The sequence below is a fragment of the Bos mutus genome, chromosome 9 (genome assembly GCF_027580195.1).
Source record: "Bos mutus isolate GX-2022 chromosome 9, NWIPB_WYAK_1.1, whole genome shotgun sequence".
NCBI lineage: Eukaryota > Metazoa > Chordata > Mammalia > Artiodactyla > Bovidae > Bos > Bos mutus.
This window is the reverse complement of record NC_091625.1, coordinates 93,460,226-93,487,781: the sequence shown is the minus strand read 5'-3', so window position 1 is coordinate 93,487,781 and position 27,556 is coordinate 93,460,226. Positions and strand designations below refer to the sequence as shown.

The 27,556-nt window shown below is 41.2% G+C and overlaps 1 protein-coding gene across 8 annotated transcripts in view; it reads right to left on the bottom strand.

The window, feature by feature from the left end:
• The window catches only part of ARID1B (AT-rich interaction domain 1B), a 435,159-nt gene that overhangs the window by 58,444 nt on the left and 349,159 nt on the right, over nucleotides 1-27,556 (bottom strand). For 5 of the 8 annotated variants that reach the window (XM_070376934.1, XM_070376935.1, XM_070376937.1 and 2 more), the window contains 3 exons: nucleotides 19,782-19,961; nucleotides 6,237-6,564; nucleotides 4,460-4,588 (listed from right to left, as the gene is read on the bottom strand). In XM_070376934.1, coding sequence (XP_070233035.1) covers nucleotides 4,460-4,588; nucleotides 6,237-6,564; nucleotides 19,782-19,961 — 637 coding nt within the window. The remainder of the gene's footprint in view (nucleotides 1-4,459; nucleotides 4,589-6,236; nucleotides 6,565-19,781; nucleotides 19,962-27,556) is intronic. The other 3 variants (XM_070376938.1, XM_070376939.1, XM_070376940.1) reach the window with 1 other exon arrangement.

The window sequence follows — 27,556 nt, the reverse complement described above, 5'->3', positions numbered from 1 at the left end:
CACAGAAGACAGACACAAGCGCCTATGGAGGCCCACGAGGACACACCAACCCGCCTAGGTGTGTGTGTGCCGTTTCCAAGCAGAGAAACCACTGCTGAGACTCTCACAGAACAGTCAGCTGTGCCAACACCAATAGTTAGGTTGCTACTGATCCAGCTACCAAGACTTAATGAAATTTATTCACCTTGTTAAAGAGTGGCTAAGACTGAAAAACAGTATTAATTAAAATCTCTAATCTCCTACTTTACTAAAAGCAAAAGCATTTAAATTTCAGTTATCTGATCTTTCAGTATGACTTAAGAAAGAATTAAAATGCAGGTCTCCAGACTCAGGGTTGTGATATCCAGAATAACAATTCCTTCTAGACAGGAGAAATGAGACTTTTCAAACTGACTCATTTTTGCTCCCTTTTTAAAACAAAACAAAACAAAACTAAGCAGTCTAAGAGTCTTCCTCCATCTGATATTCAGTTAGTCCACTGGGGAGTTTCTCAGGGACAGAAAAGGATGACAGATATGGCTTGTAACAGCATCATGAAAATGTATGCATTCGTAAAAATGCCAACTTCTGTTTCTATTCTTGCATGGCTCAGAATTCTTCAACAGCTACACTCCAGTCTCAAGAATAAATGCAAAATGTTAAAGTGTAATTGGCAGCAATCAAAGGGTGAAAAGGATAGAAATTCAAGCCCAACTGTGTGCCACCAAGTAAACTGTCACTCCATCTCATGAAGTATGTGGCTCCAGAAACAAACTCCCTGTGACACGCAGGGAGTCTGCGTGGGGAGCAGCAGAGCACTGCTTTCCTTTCAGACAAAACAGAGCCTCTGATGAAGACAAGTAGTCCACACCTCGACACATAAAGTTGGGTTGCCAGTAAGACACTGATGAATATCTGCTTTCTAATAGTAGATCTGCCTTTGGATATAACAGAGAACTAAAATTAAGAGAGCTTTTTTTTTTAAAAAAAGAATATCTAAAGAGACAGTACTAAGTAGCAGGAAGAGCAGTAGGCCCAGGAGACTGGCCCTGGGGTCTGCTTTGCCCCTTCTGTAACTAAATAACCATGGCAGTAATGTTGTAGGTCTTGGTTTCCTTCATCGTAAAACTGAGGGGTACAGACTGGATGACATCTAAAGTCCTTCCAGCTCTAAAATTCTGTTACTGTACAAGTGAATCTCTATATCCTCTTGGAATCAATTCTGATGAAAATATTACTACTCTAAAGTTCTGTGCCAGGACTTTGACACAGACCATCTCAAGACACTAGAGACTTGATTAAGGTTGAGCTACAGGAGGTGCTCTGGCTGGCTGATTTCAAGGAATAAAAATCTACCATGGCCTAAAGATCTAGGGCTTGCCAGGCCTTCTGTAAATTCACTGAAGTCATGCATATTCCTTGGAGCTCATTTCTAAGGAAAAAAAAAAATCTGGATAATGCTGAAATATCCAAATCCACAGATCAGCTGTATTGAGCAAAAATGTCAGTTGCTGGACAATACCAGGTGGGTGGCACCTAGAAGGAATGAATGAAAGTAAAACACACTAAATGACTGAGGAAAATTGATTTCACATGTGTGTATATGTGTGTTAAGCACAGAGGTCAATCATTCAACAAATGTGAAGGACTATGTTACAGCTTGGGATTCATGGACATGCTTCTTTACAAGCAGTAAGTCAACATCTTTCCTAAACTGCTGGCCAACTTTGGCTCGCCGGCACTTTGACAATGTCTCAGAATTCTTCCAAAGTGATGCTACACACTGCCGCCAGAATTGGACTGAATGTGAACGTCATCTGCCAGCTCTGACTAGGCTTTTAGTATGACAACTCGTATTTCCCACTCTCTGCTTCTCATGGCTTCAAAAGAACAGAACATTATCTAGAAATGTTTTAAAACTGAATACAGCAAGGCATCTTCTGAGTAAAAAGTATATCAAGTGTGTATGGGGGGGTAGCCTGGACAGATATTACATATAAACTGTTCATTTCAATTTACTGGCTAGTATTATGCAGCTAATCTAGTAACTGAACAGTAAGATTCATAACATTCTATTGTAAACTGTCTGAAAATCAGAATGAGAGAGTCCTTCACTCAAAAGGTGACAAAAATTGATTCATCCATATGTTCCTTAACTTATTCAGTGTCACTCTTAAGAAAGGAAATAGTAAAACTAGTTAAATCTGTTTTTTTTCCTCTAAACTATCTTATATCCAACTAGTTGAGAAACTCTAAAGCATAATTGCCATAATCCTTCATTTTTGCAGTTAGCTTTCTGTCTCTAAATGCACACACATACACACTCTCTCTCTCTCACACTCACTCCCTCCCTTCATCACTAATCTGTCTTTCTCAGATTCCCTCATAGGCTCTAGGCCCTTTGGGATTCTGACTTGAGAAAGAAGACATTATAACAAATTCTGAATACTGTGTTTTTGAAAGATTTGAGCTATTTCTTCCCTAAAATCTGCCATTTAGTGAACTGCTTTTTCAAGTTGCCACCCTAACTTTAACCTCACAGAGCTATATCCATGAGGAAAGAAAACAAAAGCAAAAACACAATTTGCTGTGAGGAGGTGTTAGGTAAAGCAAAAACAATGCTGAAAATCAAATTTCCTAACCACCAGCACTGAAACATGTACTACACATGCTTTCTCACATTCAAGCTTCTGCTTTAAAAAAAAGGGAGGGCACAACAGGTTACAGGTTATTGCAAAGGAACTAAGATTTAAAATAGAAATAAAACTTTCTTTTTCAGAAAGAATAGTGTAAACACAAACGGCAAAATTCAGAGCTAATAGGAATGGGGCTGCAAGGATGAGCCTTTGCCAAGTGGGTTTCATACAATTTACGGACTCACGCCAACATCTTTCTTTTCCTTATTTTTAATTAAGGAGGAGGTGCTGAATTCTGAGGAAGCTATCTGGATGCTGCTGGCTGAAATGCAGATCTGATCTTCTCGTGCTGGTTGGCGAACATTGATTTTCTGCCCCAGTGGAAGAGATTTTACTCTGATGCATGCCATTTAAATTCATTTTACACAGCTGCTTAATGTGGCTTGGCAAGGCCCAGCCAAACTAGCTTTGTGGGTCTAAATAGGACTCCTGAGTTGGTAAAGGACAGAGCCTATGGATTAGCAGCTGATGATAAATGCTTTTCTCCCCTTTTATCTTCCTACCAACTCAGGAAGTGAGCTTGAATGTAGCACAAGAAAGGAAAAAAGACGAAAGGCAATTTCTCCAAAATAAGTATGTTTACCTCATTCCATACTTATTTCAATTTTAGGATTATGTTTACAGAAGTCTTTATTTGTTGTGACAATTAGGACCGTGTTTACAGGATCTAGAACTTTCAGTGGCAAAATTATCATTTGCACTTGTTGCCTAATAGATGTATAGAATATAAAGCTACTAAAAAGCTGCGTCATACATTCATAATGAGTAGTGAAACACAATTACGTAAGTTCAGTCTTTAAACAAAGTTAGTTGATTGTTCCCTGTTTTTTATTTTACAAAAATGTTTTATCTTTCTACTGAAAGCAGCTCCTGAACACAAATCAATCTACACGAGATAATCTTATCATTACTATATGTTAAATAAGATCACTAACAATATTTTTGCTTAAACACACAATAATAATATACTTTAAGATTATTTACTAACATAAAGACAGTGACAGCCTGATATTACAGTTTTGTAGCAGGAAAGGAGAGAGATACTTTTTGTTGCTGTATGTAATTCCTGTGTTGAAACTGATAATAACATGGCAACACTGTGTTTGGGGAAAAAAATCCTGTGTTGGATTATTTGGTTTTATTTTCCCGGTGACTTCGATATTCTAATCCTCCTTGGGAGAAGGAAAGAATAGAAATCTTTGATACAGATGTTTGCTCAGTGATGTCACTAGACCCTCCCAAGTCCTATTAATAACCTCAGCCCTGCCTCCTGCATGGGGCTCTCGTCAATGAGCCTGCTGCTCTCTGAATTCAGGGGGTGTGTGGGAGCAGGTCGCTGTTGTGGCAGGAATGACACTAACATGGTCATGATAACAGTGCTGCACAACACACCTAGACAACACGACAACAACGGTGGGGGACATGACGCCAGAGCGGGTGACTTCATTACTTTTACACAGATAAAAGTTTTTGTTTCCCTCTCAGGCATGAAGGAAAGAAGCCATGCCGAAGCCATGCAGAGACAGAATTGGGGGGTGGGTGGGACAACATGCAGGTCTCTACCAAACTACCACAGTACTGCCGGGGAGAATGAAAAAACGAAACAGAACAAACAAAAACCCAAAACAAACAAAAGTAAAAGACAACCCCCTCTGAGATGGATCTTCTCTTAGGTCTTTCACCCTCCTGCTTTGGGTGTTCCTTTTGCAGCCAGATGGCATGTTCATTAACAGTTTAAACAAATGCCCAGGTCCCGCAGCAAGTCAGGGTGTGTGGCTACCTACCCGTACTGGTCAGGCTGGTGCATCATGGGAGCCTGAGAGTTGCCATAGTTGGGGTGCTGGGAAGAAAACATGGGGCGTCCGCCAGCCCCAGACTGGCTGGGATAAGCAGGCGACCTAATGTATGGTGGCCTAAAGTAGAACAGAAGAACAGCTTCTTTGGATTTGTTCTATAGACAAGTATGAATCCCCCTGTCCATTACGTTATCTCCACACCAAGGTGTGGTGGCTTATAGAGGGTGGCCTGATACTCCATATTAGAGCTCTGATGGGCGGAACATGAAGGCAAGACTTTGGAATGGTCTATTGATTAGAAAAAGAAACTGAAAACGCTTGGATGTATACTTGTATATTAATTTATATAAAATTATATATAAACTGATTCAGAAAGGGAACACAGCAAAGCTTTTTCATCAAACAACTATGTCTTAATTTCTACAGTTTTCGTCTTCCCAGCTCACTACTCAAGGCTTCATGTCATATGCAATCAAATATTTTCTCCTTAAAAAGGAAATAACTTGTGTATTTTTTGAGTTGTGACAATGGACAATTCATTTAAACCTAAATTAGAACTTCAACTGGATGGGCCCAACCAGTGCTCACAGACAGGTATATTAAAACGTTCTCTCTGCAGCCTGTGTAAGTTCAGTTCAGAGGTATAGTGCTGGGGTTCAGAAGATTCTAAGTCACTGTAACATGGATAAGAGTGAGAGAGGTAGGGGGAGGGGGTAAGAGAGAGAACCTGACTTTCATTTTGATTCCTCAAAGGAAATATTTTGTAGAGCAAATAGTGAGACTGGAAGGGTCCCTGACATTCTCAAACAGCAGCTTCAGAGGAAAAGTAACAAAAGGATACATTTACACACACACACACACACACACAAGCTCTTATTCCACCTTGACAAAATCAGAATCTTCTATTTTTCCTCCTGAAGATACCATATTGTTCAGTCGCTCAGTCATGTCTGACTCTGCGACCCCATGGACTACATATCTTTCAGTGTCCTTTGTTTTAAACATCTTAACATATGTTAAACAAAATTGAAACATTTTTTTCATTTGAGTCTTTTAAAACATAGTCACTTTGCCTCATGAACTTTTAATTCAATTATTTTAAAACAGGTCAAGTATTTACTTCAAGACTTTTTTCAGGATTAAAAACAAGTAAATAATTGAGGCTAAAGCCTTGCTCTATCAACTTAAACGTTCAGAAATACAATCATTATTTTGCTAACTGCCTTTTGGCTTGGACAGAGAGAGACATATGCCCAGAAAAATAAAAGTACAACATAAGAACATGAAGCAATAAATCTCACACGTATACATTTAGACAAACACACACAATACACATATGTGCACATACAAAGTTCCTATTTCATAAGGATTTCTACAGTGAGGTTAAAAACAAAAAAGGGAGGCGTTCTTTTTGAATGTTTAGATTTGGGCCAGTTTCTAGGCTTTATACCCTCCTGCCTAAGCTTCACTGTGTTAAATGGAGCCACAGAGGCACCCTGCACCACTGGCTTTGGGTGGCTAGGTGCAGTGACTCTTCTCAGCCATTTCAAATAACCTCCTATAACTGATGGATTCCTTCCTCCATGTCTCGTAGAACACAGTCTATCATTTACTTCTCTGGCCTCTCTGATAGAGAACATGTAACACAAAAGGGGAGGCCAAGCACAGTGGCCCTCTGCTGCTCTCCACCCCCACTGACGGGATGACCAATTCTGGCTCCGCGCGTGTGCACATGTCTGTGCAGACTGCCCGCCCAACGGCATACCTGCTTTGCGCCGAGTTCGCAGCGGCCTGCATCACTGCAGCAGCTGCCTCCTGTGCCTTACGGTTCACGGTTGGCATTGGTGGCCCCATTCCTGGCCCCCCCTGCTGAGACATGCCAGGAGAACTGGGGGTCATGCTGCTCATGTTTCCAGGAAATGGTCTGTTCTGCATGCCTGCGGATGGCACTCGTCCCAGGGGCATGGCACCACACGGCTGGCTTGGCCCTTGTCCATGCATCTGGCTGTTGGCATTGACGCCCATGCTGGGCCCTGGGCCGCTGTAGCTTGCACTGGGCACCCCACTGTATGTTGGGGGTCTGGAGTAGTTACCTAAACAAAAATCAAACACAAATTAGAGCCTTGTTCTTAATATCTGAACTTGTGAAAATATTCACTGGAAGTACTTTTGGTCCAACGATGTGATCAACACAGAATATTAGTCATTATCCTCATTAACCCTTCCCCTTTGGTGCTGATGAGGCTGGATGTCTCAAAACACATGATCTCTGTACATTCCAAAGGCAAAGAGCCACACAGGACACTGAAACATGGAGAGAAACCCAGGCTGAACTCTGAAACCATCTCTGCACAGATACAGACGGAGTGCTGAGTGGTGCTTCAGCTCATTCAACATCTCATGCTATTATCAAAATTCAAGCAAAATAATTATTTTAGCCCCCAGTCCCTAGGTGTACTCCAATCTGAGATTGCACCAGTACATCACTGCTGCTCCTGCTGCTGCTAAGTCGCTTCAGTTGTGTCCGACTCTGTGCAACCCCATAGACAGCAGCCCACCAGGCTCCCCTGTCCCTGGGATTCTCCAGGCAAGAACACAGGAATGGGTTGCCATTTCCTTCTCCAATGCATGACAGTGAAAAGCGAAAGTGAAGTCACTCAGTCGTGTCAGACTCTTCGCAACCCCATGGACTGCAGCCCACCAGGCTCCTCTGTCCATGGGATTTGCGAGGCAAGAGTACTCGAGTGGGGTGCCATTGCCTTCTCCACTACCACATGACAATAAAGTGTTCAGAAGGTATAAGGAAACATGCACATATGATCAAAACTACCCTTCAAAACCCCACAGGAGGGGTCATGTGGAAACCTACAATTAGTCCAACCCAGTCGGCATTTCTCTGGTGTCTAGAGACATTTTTTTTTTTTTTTGCTTGAGCACCAGATAAAGTGGTTGGGTTGTACCCAGCACCATGTCTTATAAATAAATTTTAAGCACAAGCATGGCACTCAGCAAAGCAGGATGGTGGCACTACAGGAAGCAGGCAGGGTCTGAGACTGAGATAAACGTCTGCAATGTCACCCTCCCATCCCTGCTCACATGGGGCACATGCTCCTGGAGTAGATGGCCTGGACTAGTTCAATAGTTTTGTTTTCTCTCTCCTTCCACACCTTTTATTTTGGTTTAGGGTACATAAATTACAGTCAAGTAAATTGAAGGCATGTATAATGCCACTTCGTAACAACAACTGCTGAACCATGCACACTATGTGTGAGATATCAGGTTAAGTGTTTTGCACCTATGATTTCATTCATTCCGCCAATAACTATATGAAATATGGACACGACCATGACTGCATTGACAAAAGAAGAAAATCAAGAGCTAGTAGGTTAGGATTCAAGCTCAAGCCAAATGATTATGGAACAAATGTAATTAACCAATAAAATATGCTGCCTCCTAATAAGTGACTGTGGAAATGAAATATATTAAAAGGAGAAGTGTTTGGAGAGTATGGATTAGTGTTTCTCTACCTGTCCTTACCACTTCCTGGAAGAATCTCATCTACACAACGTAACTGTTCTAGGCACAAGGGATGTAAGGTTAAATACAATGCAATTCCTATACTCAAGTTCACAGCATAACAGTGTGAGGGTGCGTGTGTGTGTGTGTGTGTGTACAAGGTGAAGTAGCAGGGGAAAGACAAGAAAAAATACAAAAGCAAAAACAGAAAAGATAATGCACTGTAAAACGTGTAAGAGAAAGAAGAGTAAGTCCTTGTAGGGTAGGGATACAGGGGGTCATCTGCGGAGGGGGGCGGCGCTGAGTGAAGGTCTTTGAAAAACCATGTTGGGTCTTGACCCAGAAATCCGTGTGGGGCAGGCTCTGGGATCTGGGAGAACTGGGGCTGAGTGAAAACTCTGTGAATATACCAACCATGGATCTTAGGTAAGTTGTTTTAATTTTTCTTGGTTTCATTCTCTTTCTTTTAAAAAAGAGGATCCTCTTTATTTCGGTCTACTTGAAGAGTTGCTGTTAGGATTAAATGATGTAATATGTGTAAAGTGTCTCAAATACGGGTACAGAAATGGTTGGGGGTTACTGGCGGGATGATAATAACGCAGAAGAGGACAGAGAGCCCCCGTCGGTGAGGCAGTGAACAACAGCGCTGACAGCGAGGGCGCACTTGAGAGCAAGGCACTGCTGAGCTGGCGCGGCTGAGAAGGGCACGGGGGGGCCCCGCTCACCAGGCCTCCCAGCCTGGAGCGTATTCTGAAGGTGAGGAGGGGCTTCTTCAGCTTTTTCCAGCAGAAACTGGGTTAGATCAGCAACAACAATAAAAGCCAGCAATTCATGTTTCCTGTGTGCTAACCTCAGCTCCAAGTTCTCAGCATTACCTCCTTTCATCCTTATGTCAAGCTTAAGAGAGCCCAGTCACTGGCGTCCTCACTTCAGGGAGGAGGAGCCTGAGGCGATATGCAGAGTGACCTGACCCAAGGTCATGTGGCTAACAGGCCTCAAAACCGTGGTCTGAATACCCTATTCCGCTAGCTGCACCCAAATGGCCTCTCAAATACTTAACAGAAAACCGCACCGACATAACAGCATGGTCCCAATCATGAAAGCAGGTTTTCTTTAAGGGCACCTACAAATCTGTAAGAAGCCCAGAGTTTTCAACAGTGACTGATGTCAGCTCTTTGTTAGGTGCTGCCCGTGAACTCTCTCACATGGCTGTCCATGAAGTATATGAAGAGTGAGTATTTTAGGCTTTGTGGGCTAGATGATCTCTGTCAAAACTAAACCGCCACTGCCGCCTTGATGTGGCCAGAGGTGACACACACATAAATCAGAGCATCTGTGTTCCAATAAAACTTTATTTACAAACACAGTGGCTGGCCAGAGTGGCCACAAGCTGCTGAGTCCTGTGACAGACCAGTCTTGGGACAAGCTCCTTAAGAAAGTGCTCCATCAGCACAGAAAGTGACCTGTTAAAGGTGGCAGCTACTTTCCCCTGGGTATTCCTGGAAGTCCAAGGGCTGGAGAGGAACAACAGAGCAAGGCACTGGCCATCTGAGGAGCTGGAATGGGCAGGAAAATCAAAGGGAGGAGAAGGGACAGCAGAAGTTCAATACAAATCACATCAGGTGCCCCTGAGTTGCATGCGAGTCAGTGTTTTACAGCAGCACCTCAACTATAAACCGTATTTTCAAGAAGATACCCTGCCATTGCAGAAATAATCAACCTGATATTGTTTGTAAGTAAACACTGGTGATTCAGATGGTAAAGAATCTATTTGGAGACCTGGGTTAGATCCCCGGGTTGGGAAAATCCCCTGGAGAACAGAATGGCAACCCACTCCAGTATTCTTGCCTGGAGAATTCCATGGACAGAGGAGCCTGGTGGGTCCACGGGGTCGCAAAGAGTCGGACATGACTGAGCCACTTACATAACACAAAAGGTAAACAAACATTCACTGTTTATCAATTTTGAAGTTCTTTATAAAAAGTTCTGAGGCTGCTTTGAAGCTGCTCATGTGTCCCATGGGACCACATGGAAGATCCCCGTCTACTTTCCCATGGCACCATCTCAGAGGAAAGGGCGCCTTATGCTCACACTGGATGGGGGGGTCACAGAGCAGTGGACAAGATGCTGTGTTCCCCTCTTCCTGTGCTTTCCCAGAGCACAGTCCTCAGAACTCTGCTCTGTGGCAGGATGAAGGCTCACCCCTCGCCACCCCATCCTCTCTCAGCCCTTCCCTACAGACTGTTTGATAACATCAGTGAGATACAGTGCTCTTCCCTGGCTCTTGCTTTTATTAAAAATAAACTCATTTGTAGCTTGAACGCAAATGAAATTAATCCACATATTCTTCCTGTTCCTCTGTAGCTAGTTTCCACTCTCCCTCCCTCAACACTTGGTAAGTAACTTATTTGGTAAGAAACTTTATTCAGTGAAAACATATGTACCCTTTGCTTTCGAAGGAAATGCAATGACTTTTAATCTTGTTTCAGAAAACAAGCATTTACATGGTTATTGCAGACTAAGCCCATAATGCACTTGATATAAGAGGAAGGTCCTTGGTTTTGCTAAATCCTGCTTACAGTTGAAGTAGAATGCTGCTCATACTTGGAACAGAGAAATATTGTCCCTCTGGGTTCCTCCACCTTGGGTTTAACTGCCAATCAGGGGCTGTATTTTAGTAACCACAAAGGAAAACACCTGAGATGTTCAGTACCCCTGTCCCCGTCTATCTTTCTCATTCATTTTATGTGATAAGAAGAGAAGAGCTCTGTTTCAGTAGCATTGCTCAGTTCCACAGCTGGTCTTCATTGCACAGCAGGAAGCGTTCTGCAATCCGGGAGAATATGCATCAGAGCACAACCACCACGCGCACCCACACGCATGCGTGCACTCGTGCTTAGAAAGGCCCATTGAAAGCTGGGCTCCCAGTCTTATTTTCCCTCAATCAGTTGGGCTGATTTCACAAACCGGCACTCAAAAGCACATGTCAAGAGAGTATGTTCTAATTATAGAGGCCTCTATTTGGTGGAAGAAACACAAAGTTCCCTTTTCTTCTCCTTGAAACTTTAAAAGACTTTCCTCATTAAACTCACATGCCTGGATAAAAATGGTTTCTAAAGGCTTTAAATGGCTTAAGAGGCAGCAACAGACAAAGCACAGGCTGTAGAAACTGGATTTGATACTGGGTTCTGACACTTTCTAGGGGAACCACCTTGGACAACTTATTTAACCTCTTGGAACATGAGTTTTGACAGATAAAGTAACAATATTAACGGGCAATAGGCAGAAAGTGACTAGTACAGTGCCAAGCATAGAATTACCTAATAAATTATAGCTATCACCATGATCATCAACAATAACATTATCAATAATCACTAATATAATCTTTTTTCCATAATCTTTTAAAAATGTGTAGGAGTAAAAAATGATTCACACCCCCCTCACTTTGCCTACTCAATAATGTATCTTTCTCCCCAAAATAAATAAAAACCAAATATGTAAGCCAAGCAAAATATGAGAGGAAAAGCCAGGAATGAGGAGTGCAATCTTATTTCCATGTTTCTCTAATAGATTAGTAATTTGTTGGCACTGGCTCTGACAGAAAACAGATGGGTCCAGCATTAAGCACAATGAAGGCAGCAGATGCTAGGCCAGCCCACCTCAGCTGGACGGGCCTTGCAGCCAAGTCCTAGAGCCCACAGTTTTCAAGTGGGTTCATCTTGGCACACCAGCTTTGGAAAATTGGTCACCAAATGAATTCAGATTTTAACTTACTGGGAGCTGTATTCAAGCACCAGATAACGGAAGCAGGAGCTACACTCTATTCACATCCTCAGCATTATTTTAGGAGGATCACAAATAACTCTATACCTGACTCCGCAATTTTAAAATTTGCTAGTTAATATTAATATTCCAAGGTTACGGCTTCTATGGAATTATTAAATGTTTCCACTTATTTTACTTCTTGGTTTCAACCATCCAACAATGACTTAGGAACAAGTACTGCATGCAAGGTCCTATATTATTTCCCTTTGCTGTGGAGGGTAAAATGGTGCACAAATCACAGAATAGACACTTGAAAAAAATGAATAATTAGCTATATATTATGATGAACACATTTGTGAATTAGGTTTAAATCAGCACTTTTTATGGTTATCTACTACACACATTTACTACTACATCTGTCATGTTTATTGAGGCAGAATTTCTATGCATTAGCATGCATACATGCCCTATGACCACCAGCACAGCTAAGACATGGAGAGGGTATTTCTATCAGGACAAAGAGTTGCCATCTGGTGGTCAATCTTGTCCCCAGCCCTGGCAGCCACTGGTCTGATTTCTGTTCCTACAGTGTTGCTTTCCCCAGGATGTCATGTAAAGTGACTCATACAGTACTGGGTCTAGCTCCTTTCACTCGGTATTGTGCTTCTGAAATTCACACATAATGCTGTGCATATCAGGAGTTTGCTCCCTTCTGCTACTGAGCAGTATTCCATTTTCTGGGGACATGTGGGCTGTCCCTGTTTCCGGCAATCGTGACTGAAGCTGCTGACATTTGCACACAGGTCTCCCAGTGGATATGCTTCATCTCTCTTGGTAAACTCTAGGGATGACTGCTACCTTTGTACATTAAGTGCATTTTTAACTTTGTAAGAAACTCTACTACGATACATATGAGAGTTCCAAGTGCTCTACTGTACATCCTTGATATTGCAAAATTTTAAAAAATATCAGCCATTCCAGTAGCTGTGTTGTGGATACTGTTATGGCTTTAATTTTCATTTTCCTAATGACAAATGATTTTGAGAGCATTCTTCATCTAAATAAGATCCTTGCTGTGTAAAAAAGTTGTATTTCAAAAACCTTCTTCCAATGCTACTTTTCTAATCGGAATGATCACATGGTGCTATGCTTTCAGGCACAGATTTAGGACAGAAACTGACTGAATAGCTAAGACCACAGATTCAATATGAAAGCGCACTTACCCCAAGTTGTAGTAAACCCTACTATTTGTGAAAATTGAGATAATTTATCTTTTGAACTGATACATGAGGCACCACATTTTTCCTAGGTCAACATGCATTTTATTTTTATTTATTTTTTTAATTTAATTTTTATTTTTTATTTTTTTTTAAATTTTATTTTATTTTTAAGCTTTACATAATTGTATTAGTTTTGCCAAATATCAAAATGAATCCGCCACGGGTCAACATGCATTTTAAAAAGTATTCGAAATGCAAAAGCAATACAGTATTATATAAAGCTTGTAAAAGAAATGGAAAGATTCATTACCTTACAGTATGACTTTAATGTTTCACTTTTGGTAGCTTTCTCCCATTATGTTATAAAAATTAACTCCTTTAAAATGTAATTATACAGTGATGCAAGCTCAATACAGAAAATATAGAAGCACAGAGAGAAATAGACAACAATCCTTAGTGCCATCTCCCAAAGATAATTCTTAAGCATTGAGTAGTCAACCTAATAAGCATCAAGCATCAAAGCAGCATCAAGAGGGAGCACTGGATCTGAATCTCTGGAATACTGTCTCCATCCATTCAGGAAATAGTTTTTAAGAGCCTCTTTTGTGCCCGCTCCCTGCTCATTGCTGATGATGTAGCAGTGAGCAAAGGCAGAGAGCTTCCACTCTGGTGGCAGGAGATAGGTCAATAGATAAATCTAGACCATGCCATGCAGTGCCAAGTGCTCTGATGGAAAACGGAGCAGGGAGAGCTTGGACAGTGTGGAGAGGGCAGGCTCCCCTGAGAGGGTGACTGAGGAGAGCTGCCGTGGAGAGGGAGCTGTGTGGCATGTCGGCGCCTCTCCACCACCATCAAGGCTGACATACACACAGGCCCAGGAACATATGGGCAAGTCGGATGCTGGTTCTGACTTCAGAGCAAGGAGAGAAGAGAGGAGCACAGGTTCTCAAGGAGCAGGGCAAAAATGTTTGCCTGTGTGTGACCTTCACAAAGACACTGGTCACCACAATGTTCAGTTTCCTCATCTGCACAAAGGGTATAACATAAAACTCTCTATCTCCTGTGGTTGCTATGGGGAAAAAATATTCACAGTAACTATTGTTGGACGCTAACAATGATTAGAATCTGTCAAGGAACAGAGAGAAGCTGCTCCAATGTTGATAAGATAACTTTCCACCAGCAAAATTCTTTTTTACTGTATATTGTATCATGAGCCTCCTTTTACTTTCAATATGCACAGATATTCAAATCTATTTCAGAGTAAAGCATAAGAAAAAATAAACAACTGACCTAAAAAAATGTAAAATCATCTTAATTCAGTAGCCAAATTTGGCATGAAACAGTAAAAGCCCTATGGTAAGGAAGGAAGGATTCTCAGAGTCACTGTTGTCACAGGTGCCTGAGCACCTGCGTCCTCCCTGGGCTCAGAGCTGCTGCGCCCTGTGCACACCCACGGATGGTGGGGGAACAGCGCCCCCTGCAGGGAGGGCTCTGATCTGCTTCACCTGACGGCAGGTGCAGGCAGCCTTCAGAAAGGACCGGTGGTGCCAACGCTTACAGAATTGAACACTAGTCATTTCTTTTAAAACAAGCAATTAAAAAAATGGCAGAGCTGTGAGCCTCAGGAAAAGGCAGCTTGCTAAAACTAAGTCAAGCAGCCTGTCCACATCCTGCGTTTCTACACCGCCACCAACTGTCCTGATCCAGGCCGGCGGTCCAAGTTCACAGGATGACCGTGAGGGGAGGGGACACTGGCACCCCAGGTGCTGTTGATTTTAATAAGTAAAGTGAAATAATTATCTTCACACTAGTCAAAATTCATGTTGCTGTATGTTCTTTCTTACTGTCAAGTTGATTTGTACTTTAAATTTTCCTTACTTCTTGCCTAATTCTCAGGTTTTTGTCAAGTCAAAATGATTATCAGTCTGCTAAGAAAAATTCAAGCTTAAACCTTATAACTTGAAGGCTAAATTTGAGCATCAAAAGATGAGGCCATTAATCACCTTTGGTTATAATATGATCTGCTACAATTTGTTTTTTCCTACTATGAGCAAGATAAAGATTTAGAAATTTTTGAACAAAGCCTTACAGACTATGGAATTAATACTTATCCCTAGCACTGTCCATTTAACGAAAAAATCAAGTTAACCTAACAGGATGAAGTAAACGATCAAGAGCACTGCAACCTGTTTCAGGAGAGAAATGAGTGAAACTGATGCAGGACTGACCTGCACACAAACCAGCCTCTGGAAAGCCAAAGAACAAGATCTCCAATTAGCAGCACTGTCCACGGGGGTGGGGGGAGGGAATAAATCCATGTGGCAGACACATCTCACTTCTGTAGAAGATAGGCTGAATTCAGCTTAATTTAAGAGCAAGAGTGGGGACTAAAATCATGGGTCGTGGTGACCCCAAGGCTGCCATGGCCTAGAAGGCTCTCTGCAGTAGCTGGTGGGCTGCCAACTGGTTGACATTTATATGTTGTTCCTCTTGACTTGAAACACTTATAAGATTATTAATGTGCAATTCACTATTTTGGAGCTGCATTCATTTCAACTAGGTATCATTTAAAGTTTGCCATTGCTGACTTTTAATGAATGAAGGAGAAGGAAGAGTTCCACTGGGATCTGATTTATTTTAGAGGGAAGCACTCTAAACCCTTCTGAAAAGCACCTCTGACAAAGTACTTTAGGAATAAAGGCTAGTCAGATTCATCTTCTTATAAGCTCCCTGCTTCCTAAGACAACTATACAAATTAAGGCATAAAACCAAGGCTGAGTCGGTGTGCAATGTCTACAGCTGTACATGGGGGCCCCAGACACTCACACAGGAGTGACACCTAGCAGGGAATCACGGCTCAGAACTCCTATCGGTTGCCCAAGAAAATACTCCCAATTCCTTCCACAACTAAGGCTAGGCCCTCACATTTTGCAATTAGTGACAAATATGCAAAAAATATCTGTGGACAGTCTGTGACAGACACTGCTCCTAGAGAACATACGAACAAGAAAGTGTCTGTCCGTAGGAAATAGAAAGGCTATGAAGATGAAATGGATTTTGGCTCCCTTTTCCACATACAAATTCATTTATTAATAATTAACACAGCAATTAAAGAATTCCTTTTTATTTATTAGAGCCAAGTCTCTGTGGCCCTCTCTACTCGCAAACACTTTGTAAGGGAAGTTATTTTATATGTGTCTGCTTGAAGGTAGAAAAGCACTATTTCATAAAATACACTGCAATTAAACATTTTTGCACATTTAGACTGGCTTCATCCCATCTGTATATTTAATAATTTATAGTATTAATATACATTAAAAAATTTCCTCTTAATAGGAATCTGTTTCTTAATCTCTAGTATTTTTGGTGTATCTCAAGCCTATATTCCCCAAAGCTCCTTGAAGGCTCATAGTCTGTCTTCTGTCTCTCCAGCAGCTCACTGAAGGAACCAGCAGGAAGGAGTGTATCTAAGTCATGGGAAATGACACAGCAGGCACTCTGAGTGGCCTCTGAAGTCTTTCTCGGTTTGAACCTTGGCTCTGCACTGACCAGCTGTGGGACTGTGGGTAAATTACTTAACCTGCTCATTTGAAAAATGGGATGACATTACAGGTTTCCTGTTAATGAAGAAAAATGGGAAAGTATACCTGAATTTGAATCCCAGTATGACCACTGTGTACCCTGGGCAAAGGTGTTTATGAGATGCATGCCTCAGTTTCTTTGTCTATCAAGTGGAGTAATAGTGGTACCTATAACATGGCATGTTGTGAGGATTAAATGAATTAATATATGAAAAACACCAAGTCCAGGACTCAGTAGTGTTTAATAAATGTTGGCTGCTGTTACTAATAATTTTGAAGAAGCTATTCCTGACAACAAAAAGGTTTAGCAAAAAGAGACTGTGAAGTATCTTCCCCCGAGATCTCTTAAAAACATTAACACAGAAGAAAGCCATCTAGCTAGAAACAGAGAAGATATGACGACGACTCTGTGGATCTCTGCACAAGTGATTCTTTCCAGACATCAAAACCTGTAACAAAGATGGAAGCTGAATATTCTACTAATAATTTGAGTAGTTAATCAAGAGAAAGAAAAAAAAATACTTCATTTGGGTCTCTGTTTAAAAGGATCAATCAAGAGAGAAAGGTAAAGGTAAGAATATTTCTTGGATTGAGTAATACAAGTTATAATTGTCATTTCCTGTCATTTGTTCAGTGATGACAGGGGGAATACAAGGAGGAAAGTAAACAATTCAGATTTGAACCGAGAGCACCAGAAAACGGATTTTCAGTCCACGCTTCGGGAGCCAGTCAAGAAGCCCAGGGGGTGGGGGGAGCACAGAGTATGCCGGAGATGCCACCTGGAAAGAGAACACTGCCTAGGGCGCAAAGTTAGAACATGCCACGTGTGGAAACTGTCAGCCTTAGTTTAAATTGTCCAACCTAAACTTAGTATTCATACCTCAAAAAATTCCCAAACAACAACCTTCTTGACTATATATCCAAACTGTTATGCAGTGGATCCAGTGGGCCACATTAATGTAAAAAGGTGCTGGAGTCGAAGCAAAATTTAGACTCAGAACATTAGAATTAGAAGCAATTTCCAAGGTAACACAATCTAATTTTCTCATTTTCTATAGAAAAAGTAAACCCCGGAGAGTAAGCAATTTTCCAAAGGTTGGGTGAGAACTCTCACAGGAGCAGTGCTATTAAATCAAGAATTTTACTATTCAACGATTCCAGAAAACTGAGGGTTTTATTCAGAGGATAAACCCATTTTATGGAAATTACCTTCTGTGTTATTAGCTAACTCCTAAAGTATGAGTGCTTTATTAGCCATTCACACAAGACTCATCAGATAGTCCAAGGCTCTGCCTTCCCACCTTCCCTTATTTGAGAGCAGCAGAGGGTGAGATTGCAAGAGTATTTCAGAGTAGAGTGGCCAGTTTTCAAGATTATATACATGAAACCCTTGGAATGGCATTGGTAAGTCCCAGGCCCTAGCCACCCCTAACTCTGAGAATAAGGCCCTGGCCTTGTCTCCAGTTATATTCTAAGTAAAAGTTCACATTTTCTGTGCGTGTCACAACTTATAAGCTGCTTTCCCAATTTTCACTATAGTTTTTGTCCTTTCCAGATCGTCAAAGTTCCCCCAGTTTTGAAGATGCCCACTGAGTGGCACAGAGGGCAAGCAGGCACTCTTACAGCTGAGTGGCACGTCCTGCCTTAGCTCAGCAACAAACTGCTACATGTCACAACTACCTTGGCTGATGGGGAACTAGGCAGACCCTGGCTGTCAACCAGGACCTTAAATTCCTAGAGCTTTTATAGGAATTAATAACACAGAAATCTACTGATGACATGGCAGGTAGGGAATCAAGTCAAACCCACGTTTATATCACTCTCACTACATGCTCATGGACAGAGGCAGAAAGGGCCATGGGAAACATTTGTTTTGGGTGTTCTAATACAGTTTCCCAACAACACAAATAGTTAGAATACAAAATAACAGGGCAACATAAGGTGAGGTGATGGTGCTACACTGATAGTACTGAGGGTGTTTAAAATCCTTCAGAAAGAGATCTTCAGAAAACAAGAGAATTTTCAAACTGTGAGGTAAGGACAGCTTTCCTGAGAAATACCAGGTAAAAAGCTGAGATGGCACCTGGCCTCCTCCTTAAAGAATCGTCTGGCCTTGCAGGTACTTCTGTGGCTGGAGAGGCTCGAAGGGCATCAGCACAGCACGTTTTCCAGATGGACAGTCTAAGAAATATTAAGGCTTGTCTATGGCCATACCACCCTGAACGCGTCTGATCTAGGAAGCTAAGCAGGGTCGGGCTGGCTAGTACTTGGATGGGAGAAACATTACAGCTTTAGTAAGTCAGGGGACCTGGTTTGGCTGTGGAGGCGCGGTGAACATTGTACTAGTTTCCTAGAGGGCACTGCCTTCACTTGGAACATTCCTGGTATTTTCAGAAGTGAGGAAACTCTGGGAATTGTGCCAGATTAGCTCATTCTAAATTATCCATTAATGTCTACTTTAAATAAACAAAATATAAAGGTGCTAAATTCAAATGCCTTATTGCTAGAAGTGACTTAGAAAAAAATATGTATCAGGTTAAAAACCTTGCTGAAAGGATTCTGCACATGTAAGACAAAACAGACATCAATGTCCAGGAAGGCAGAATGTAAATGGGGCGTTTTGGGCATGGTTCCACTTGTTTTTCTACTCATGCTTTATCTTCCTTTTTGAAAGACATGTCCATTTCAGGCTTTGTCCTGTCTTCTAAGAGTAAAACTGGCAATGACTGTGAAAATTAGAACTATTATTTACCTGAGAGAGCACTTTGGGGACAGATTAGGAGGAAAAGTAATAGGATGCAATCCTTCTGAGTAGGGAGCACATTGTTACAAAGGTAATTACAGACAGGGAGGGGCAGAATCAGGACTCAACAGAATAACCTAAGTTTTGAATCAAACTTCTTGAGGTCAAGGCCTGTACTGCTTTCTCAATAAGCATTTACAGCTACATCACAGAAACAAGGGTTCACTCCTTCATTATTAATAACACATGTATGAAGAGCACTTACCAGAGTGTCTGATGCATGAATGCTTAATGAATAGTTGCTATAATTATTCTTCCCATCACTATGGGAAACCAAAGGGCTGTGGTTTGCATTAACCTCACAGATCTGTCAGGTAACAATGGGATCTTAAGAGATGTTTATAACATTGAGGTCTTGAAAGGACTCGCATAGTAACAAAATTTCTACAACCTACTGACTGCATTCTGGAGAAACTTTTCTTTACCTTGTGGTCCATACTGGCTCATCTGTGGACCGTAAGTTCCACTTGAGTTACTCTGCTGAAAGCTACTGATTCCAGGGTGCATCTGGCCTCCAGGAGAAGGATGAGGCGACATGGATGGTCCTGTCTGCTGAGGTCCATATTGAGACATCTGAGGGTTTCTTTGTGTGCCTGCCATAAAACCTAAGTGAGAAATAAATGGAAATATATAAATGCAGGTGACAGAAGTGGACATGGAATTGTGTGCAAGGTGGACGGGAGAAGATCGGGGTTGTGGGATTCCCCTACGCAACACTGAAAGACATCTCAACCCAGTGTGGATGATGCGAGAGGGCCCGGGGGGCTACCCGAGTCTCTCATTAGGGTTCCTAGGAACACTATGGATTTAACACTTAAACTAGGGAAAGGAGAAGAGGGATAACAGGCAAGTAACCTTAACCTCTCCTAACATCCATTCTTGCCAGGCTGGACATGGTGTGTGCATCCCTCAGAGTCTTGGCTCAATTCTGGATCTCAGGGCTGCATATTGCCATTCAAACACCCCAGCCCTCTCTCAAGCCCAGGACAGCACCCAGCTCTCCTCTGCATAGAACTCTCTTTTTCCCTCTGACCTCCTGGAGTCACAGCTGCTCACCTTGACTCCTGCAGTGCTGAGACTTACCACCTGATTCACACTGTTCCCTAGGGGATACTGCACACAGGTGGAGGGTCTGAAATGTACTCTGCTACTCCAAATACACTCTGACTTCCTCCTGCAAAGTTCTGCCCATGGTGTCCCCAGCACAATCCCCGTGATCCTTCCTCCCACCCCGTCCTATGGTGCGATGGAGCCATCAGCACGTCTGTTGCCTCTACTTCTGAAATGCATCTCGGGTCATCTCTCTTCTCCATTTCCATGTCTATAAAAGCTCCTGTCTTTCCCCCCACACCTTGTCATGGTCTGGCTCACCCCTCTCAGCCTACCCCATGTTTTGTGACTTTTGGTTCACTTTCACAAAGCTGCCAGGTTTTCAGGAGTAAAAAAGGAAATTAGAAATTAGAGCGTTATCTTCTCTGCCTAACACCCCTGTCCCCAGGATCACTGGATCCGAAGTAAAATGCCAGCATTTGACTATAGTCTCTGGGACCTTGTGTGGTCTGAGGTTTGCTTTTCTCACTCTAACCCCACTTCCTATAGTTTTCTCTCCTCCTCACTACCCTGAAATCCACGGCCTTCTCATGCTTCCCAGAAGACAATGTCAAGCTCTTTCCCATGATAGAGTCTCTCTCTCTCCGGTCCCCTCTCCCAAGAACCTTCTACTACTGCGGGTTCCTTCCCATCCTCCAGGTCTGCCCTCCCTCATGGTGCTTCCTTTTCTCATGGCAATTTTCCTTACCTGTAATCAGCTTACTCTATTTCTGACTCACTTAACCTCTCTCTTCCCATGAGAACATAAGCCCCAGGAAGGCAGGGATCATATTATGTGACCCCTGCTGTACCCTCAGGGCCCAGTTGGATGTTTGCACATAGTAGGTGCAACAACTATGTACTGAATGAACGAATTTTAAATTCCTCTTGTACACAGAGTGCTGAGCACCACATGGTAGGTGCTGAGCAGATAACTGGCCAATGGATAAAGAAAATCCATCTTTCAATTGAGAAAGACTATAGTCAAGGTATGTCCCCATCCATCAGTAGTTTGGCCGAACATTAGCAAGTATTATACACAGGATGAACTGTGAATACACATTTAGACAAAGAATATCCCATGTTAAAACATGTATCTAAGAAAAAGATAAATTATCAAACCAGCAAACTAACAAAGGGCAGTTTGCAAAACAATTCCCAGAACCTAGGGGTTAGAGCTGGTGAGAGTCCCCGCTTGTCAGCTGAAGGCTCTAGAACAGTGGCAAGCATGGAGTTGGGTGGGTTCCATCTGCTCTGGAGAACCAAGAGCAGTAGCTTCCAGAGAGTCTCCTGAGGCAGCCGGAGGGAAAGATGGTGCCTGCATCCAAGATCAGCTTACATTTAGAGGGTTAAAGAGTAAGGCGTTTACAAAGGCCATGGTTTACATTTCAGTAAGAAAAAAAAAATCTTCTAACACTGCTTCTGTCTGAAAAGAGAGACATAAAATACAAGTAAGTAGAGCTGTTCCTTATTATCCTATTTCATTTATTTATAAAGATAAGGCTTGTTAAATTGGGCTCAATTGGCAGCTCCCAGATATAAATCATCATAGAAAATGTTTGCTTTTTCAAATCTGAAAACAAACAGAAATCAGAGTGCTAAAATTACTATAAATGATTGCATCTTCAGATGTAACATGAAATATTTATCTAAGCCTTACTATAAAATTCTCAAGAGTTTCATACAGAGTCCTGTTTAATAAAAAAATGTGTCTGAATTCCATACAGATTGTATAAGTTTTTCTTCCTTTCTCTCTTTGGAGAATGACTGTTTTCTTCTTCATTAGTTAAGGAAAATAATATGTGTCCTTTTTTTAGCATTAAATTTCACTTCAACCAAGAAGTGTCCACGCTGAAGGATTTAGAACATGTGTAATATAGCACATCCTTAAGTTATTGCTGCCTCTCAGATGCTTACTATAAGCTTAAGGTTTGTTCAAATGACTTCCAAGAATTCTTATCTGGCAAGTTATTTCATCATTTCTGACTCTTAATTCAGTCCTTAAAAATAGGTACATATATGATGCCATGATCCAGTTGAGTCATCTCACTCATCACTGGAATTTTGCAGAAAATAAGTTTGTGACAAGGCTCCTAAAGAGGTGAAATGTTAAAGTTAATCCAAATGGAATATGTAACAACATCAAATTCTACAACTTGGAGACAAGGTTCTATGGCGTATGGAATCCACCTCCTTTTATAGAGATTAAAATGAAAATACAGACAGAAAAAAAATTCCATTCTTTTCTCTGTATGCTTTTACAATGGCACTACTTACAAGAGGTTTCTGAAATCTTGTTTTATTTTTTGGTTAGACTCATCCCTTTCCATGTAATTCCCAAGAAAATGAAAGGAGGTGACATAATTTCCCTGACTCTTTTCTGAGCTATAATCATCGAATGGCAGCTAACTGGGAACAGAAGGCCTAGATTATAGTTTCGCTTGTGTCGATGGCTCAGAATCTAGTAGGGTAGACATATTTATGTAAATATGCTGCAGTGTGTGAACTGATCAAAACTAGCAGTGTGACCTTAGGTGAATCATAATTTACCTGAGGCTCAGCTTCCTCATCTTAAAATGTGGATGAGGTTGCTATAAGATAACTGAAATGGCACATGAAAATGCTCTGTAATCTGAAATGTGATACACAAAAGTAAGAGATGATGATGATAATTTTCTGGTTTATAAATTGCTACGAGTATATTTTAACTTCTGAACACTCCACATATTCAGGAGCAGTTTCCAACCAGCATGAAGAAGCTAGTTTTTATTTCTTCATTTTTTAAGTATGTGGGATCCACATTACTCCAATACTTGTGTAACTGTCTACAAATTCCAAAAGATTAAAAAAATATATACTTCTGTCTCCTACCATTTAGTCTCCCTGGCCAAACGCAAGTGGTTTTTTAATGTATCCTTTCAGGGATATTTTATAATTTGTTTGTGTTAGACTGTGCATTTCCTTTATCATGAGTAAAGTTGAACATTTTATTTTACAGCAGTTTCAACTCTTTTCCTAGAACTACTTATATCATTTGTCCATTTTCTGTTGGCCACTCTATGTCATGACTAGGAAGTATTTCATCTTGCAGATTCAGCTGTTATTACCAAATAGCTGCGTGGTTCACCAAAACTTTTGCATTTGCAATCCTATGAAAATCTGGTCTGATTAACACTGGCAAAGGCCGTACACAGTCTTGGCAGGAAAACAATGTGATCTGACTTGCATTTTCAAAAGCTAATTCCACCATAATATGCAGCATGAAGAAAGGACTGAGGGAAAGTAAGGCTAAAGGTTAGAAGACTAGTTAGGAGGTAGGAACAGTGATACATAATATATCATCACGATTAAAGGCCAGCACCAATCCTATTAAAAACGACTTCCACTATGGATTGTTGTTGTTTAGTTGCTAAGTGGGATCCAACTCATTGTGACCCTATGGACTGTAGTCTGCCATACTCCTCAGCCCACAGGATCTCCCAGGCAAGAATACTGGATTGGGTTGCCATTTCCTTCTCCAGGGGATTTTCCCAACCCAGGGATTGAACCTCATCTCCTGCATTGGCAGACGGGTGGATTCTTTACTGGTGAACCACCAGGGAAGCCTCCATTATGTATATAACCATATTTTTAAAAGGTTATTGAATATAGTCATAATCTAAACAAATTAATAAAAAATTAGAAGGCAGACAATAACAAAAAAAGAAATATTTCTACTTTTCATCCTGCATATAGAGATCTGCATGTCCATTACTTGTTTCCTCATCTATAAAATAGGGACAATTGTTATCTCTCTCATAAGGTTGCTGTGAGGATTAAATGAGATGATACATGCAAAAAACTTACAACAGCGCCTGGCACACATACACAGTGAGCTTTCAATAATCACTACCTGTTACTATTATTAATATGTTCAAAAAAGAAAAGCAAGAGAGGCGGCATGGTATGACAGCAAGGACTAGGACATCAGTCGGGGGCCTTCCATGTTCGCTGTGCAGAATACAGCAATTAACCTAGCCTTTCTGTCTCCATTTCCTCACGTGTTAAATGCAGAGAGGGAAGACATACAATATTTGTAGAGACACTTCTAGTTCTCCATGATTATGGCTTAAACTTTTAAAAAGTATCTAATTCAGGTCTGTAATTTGCATGTCTATTTATTTGGGGGACAGTCTTCATTTTGTTTTATTTTAACCTTTATTTTGAATGAAATAAATGTTAAAATGTTTCCAAAAAATAAATTTCAACCAAGAATTTTCTATTTATGGTGACACGTTTGATTGTATTTTGCCTCCTTTAGAAAGTTATTATAAAATGGCAGGTTGTAGCACAGTTTATGAATAGAAAAACTGACGGTTAGAAGAATGAAGCCTTTTTTTTAAAATAAAAAAGTTGTGTAATTTTTCTAGTTATTAACCATCTGAGTTTAAAAAACCAAACTAACTAGTAAGGAAAATTTAGGAAGTATAAAGTTAATTTCCCATATAGTATAAAAGCTTGTTGAACTACTAGGTGTATTATGGAACTGGCAAATAATATAACATGGAAAAATTAAACTTTGGAAAAAAGTACTAATTTAGATAATTATTATTCACATTATATAAAAGAACTTATTTGGAAATCTTAGAAACTTTATATGAAAATATGGTTTACACATTTCATCCATAAAGTATATGCACAGAAGGTTTATATAAGTGGATTTACTATTTTTGAATCCTTCATTATATGTATATGTGACCACAAACACGTGTACAATCAAACTTGACGAAGTGGAAGCTCTATTCTGAAAGGAAAGGTACTGCAGTAATAGGAAACACACACACACACACACATGCATGCATGCCATCTGCTTGGAACCAGATGTGGATTATAGAGGCTGCCTCCACTATCCACTGTGTGGACCACAGGTTCTCTTGTATAAAACAGTGAGTGCATTTCCTATTCTGGCTTATAAGAGCATTCAGAGAATCAAACAAGAAAAACATGTGTGGCTGTACTTTTCTAAACTGAAAAACACCATGAGAATGCCATACAAAGGTATTACTGTTGCCTTTTTAGTGATGCTACAAGCCATTCACTGCGTGTGTTCTGATCTAAGCTATCACACTGGTAACTCAACCCACAATAATGACATAGAAATCTTCTACCAGCATGCCCCAATTTTACTCTGGCATTCATGGAAATGCAGTTAAGAAAAAACAGCATTTTTTTTTTTAAAGTAAAAGATGTGATCCTTGTCTTTGAAGAATTACAATTCAGTTGAGTAGACAATAAAACTTATCAACAGGGAAAAATGATAAAATCACAAAGTAACTGAGACAGATTCTGGGCAGCATGCTAGGTGCTGGAGATGTAAACAGTGAGCACTCAGGCTCTGCCCGTGGACTTCACAGTCTAATGGCAGAGACAGCCACCAACGAACAACTAGGAGTAAGTATGAGCAAAAGAAAACAGAAGTATAGGTACTCTGAAGGTATTGGAAGTGAAGTGAAGTTGCTCAGTTGTGTCCGACTCTTTGCCACCCCATGGATGGTAGCTTACCAGGCTCCTCCATCCATGGGATTTTCCAGGTAAGACTACTGGAGTGGGTTGCCATTTCCTTCTCCAGGGGATCTTCCTGACCATTGCAGGCAGACACTTTACCCTCTAAGCCACCAGGGAAGTCAATTTGGACTGGGGACAAGGGAGGTCTCCCTGAAGTCCTGTTTAAGTTGAGTCCTTAGCTGAAGGTAGGATGCAGGTAAATCTAACTGGATCTGAATAAGACTAAGAATAGGTCTGACTAGCGAAGTGGATGCTGCAATGTTCATTCCTGGAAGCCAAAGTCTGTGCATTCAGCTGAATCCCAGTAGTCACTGGGCACCCTTCTATTTGCTCTGGTCTTGTCTATGGGCTGCCCTGGTGGCTCAGATGGTTAAGCGTCTGCCTGCAATGTGGGAGACCTGGGTTCTATCCCTGGGTTGGGAAGATCTCCTGGAGAAGAAAATGGCAACCCACTCCAGTACTCTTGCCTGGAAAATTCCATGGATGGAGGAGCCTGGTAGGCTACAGTCCATGGGGTCACAAAGAGTCGGACACAACTGAGCGACTTCACTTTCACTTTGCCTATGGTTAGGTTAACATTTCGAATCCCTTTCTTGAAGCCTTCCGCTAGCCCTGCTGCTAAATGTAAAGAGACCACAGGAAAAGGCAGAGCCACCCTTAAGACAGCCTGCTCTCACCTATGTACCCCAACATCCATGTCCTACCTTTATGGATTTTCCTCCTTTCAGAAGGAAATCTCTTCCTAGTACCCAAGACAGGACCTCCACTTTATGCTATGGATTACATCCTTTCTCATCTCTCCAGGGATATTCAAGTGTTTGTTCAAAAACTAGCCACTGACTCCATTGTTTAACAGAATGAAGCTGAACAGTCCAGCAGTCAAGTCTCTTCAAATGGGACCTGACTATTTCTCCAGACCCATCATTTCTACATGGTCATCATGGAGTGCCCACTCTGATTCGATCACTCACGTTTTTACCTCACTTGCCTTCTTCATACATTCATCCACGTAACAAATATTTATGGACCATCTCTCATGTTCCTGGCAATTGACTATTCACTAGTCTAATAACAGTTGACTTTTTAATGAGCAGCTATTACATGCTAATGGCTTTGTTCATTATTCTTTTAAACTTCAAAACAGCTATGAAGACAGTGAAGCTCACAGAGGTTAATTCACTGAAACCACTTTCAAGTATTTTTTTTTTTTTTACCACAATCCATAGTAAAGAAATATATCTTCTGCCAAGATTCAATGTGTATATATGAGTATACATATGTGTCTATATATTCACATTCAGTATTCACACATACACTGTATGCCTCATAAAAAAGTTTCTACCCTGATTATGTGCAATGATCTCTGATATTTTATATATATATTTTCAACTAAAAAACCCATGCTTGAGAGACACAGTTTGAAAACAGACTGCTAGACTGTGTCCTTTGTTAAATACTGAGTGCCTAAATACTAGTGTTAAATACTAGTGCCTCATTTACCACCATGAGACTGACATGCAGTCCTTCCTGGCTTCTCCTCCTGCTGCTTCCATGGCATTCCCTGGCC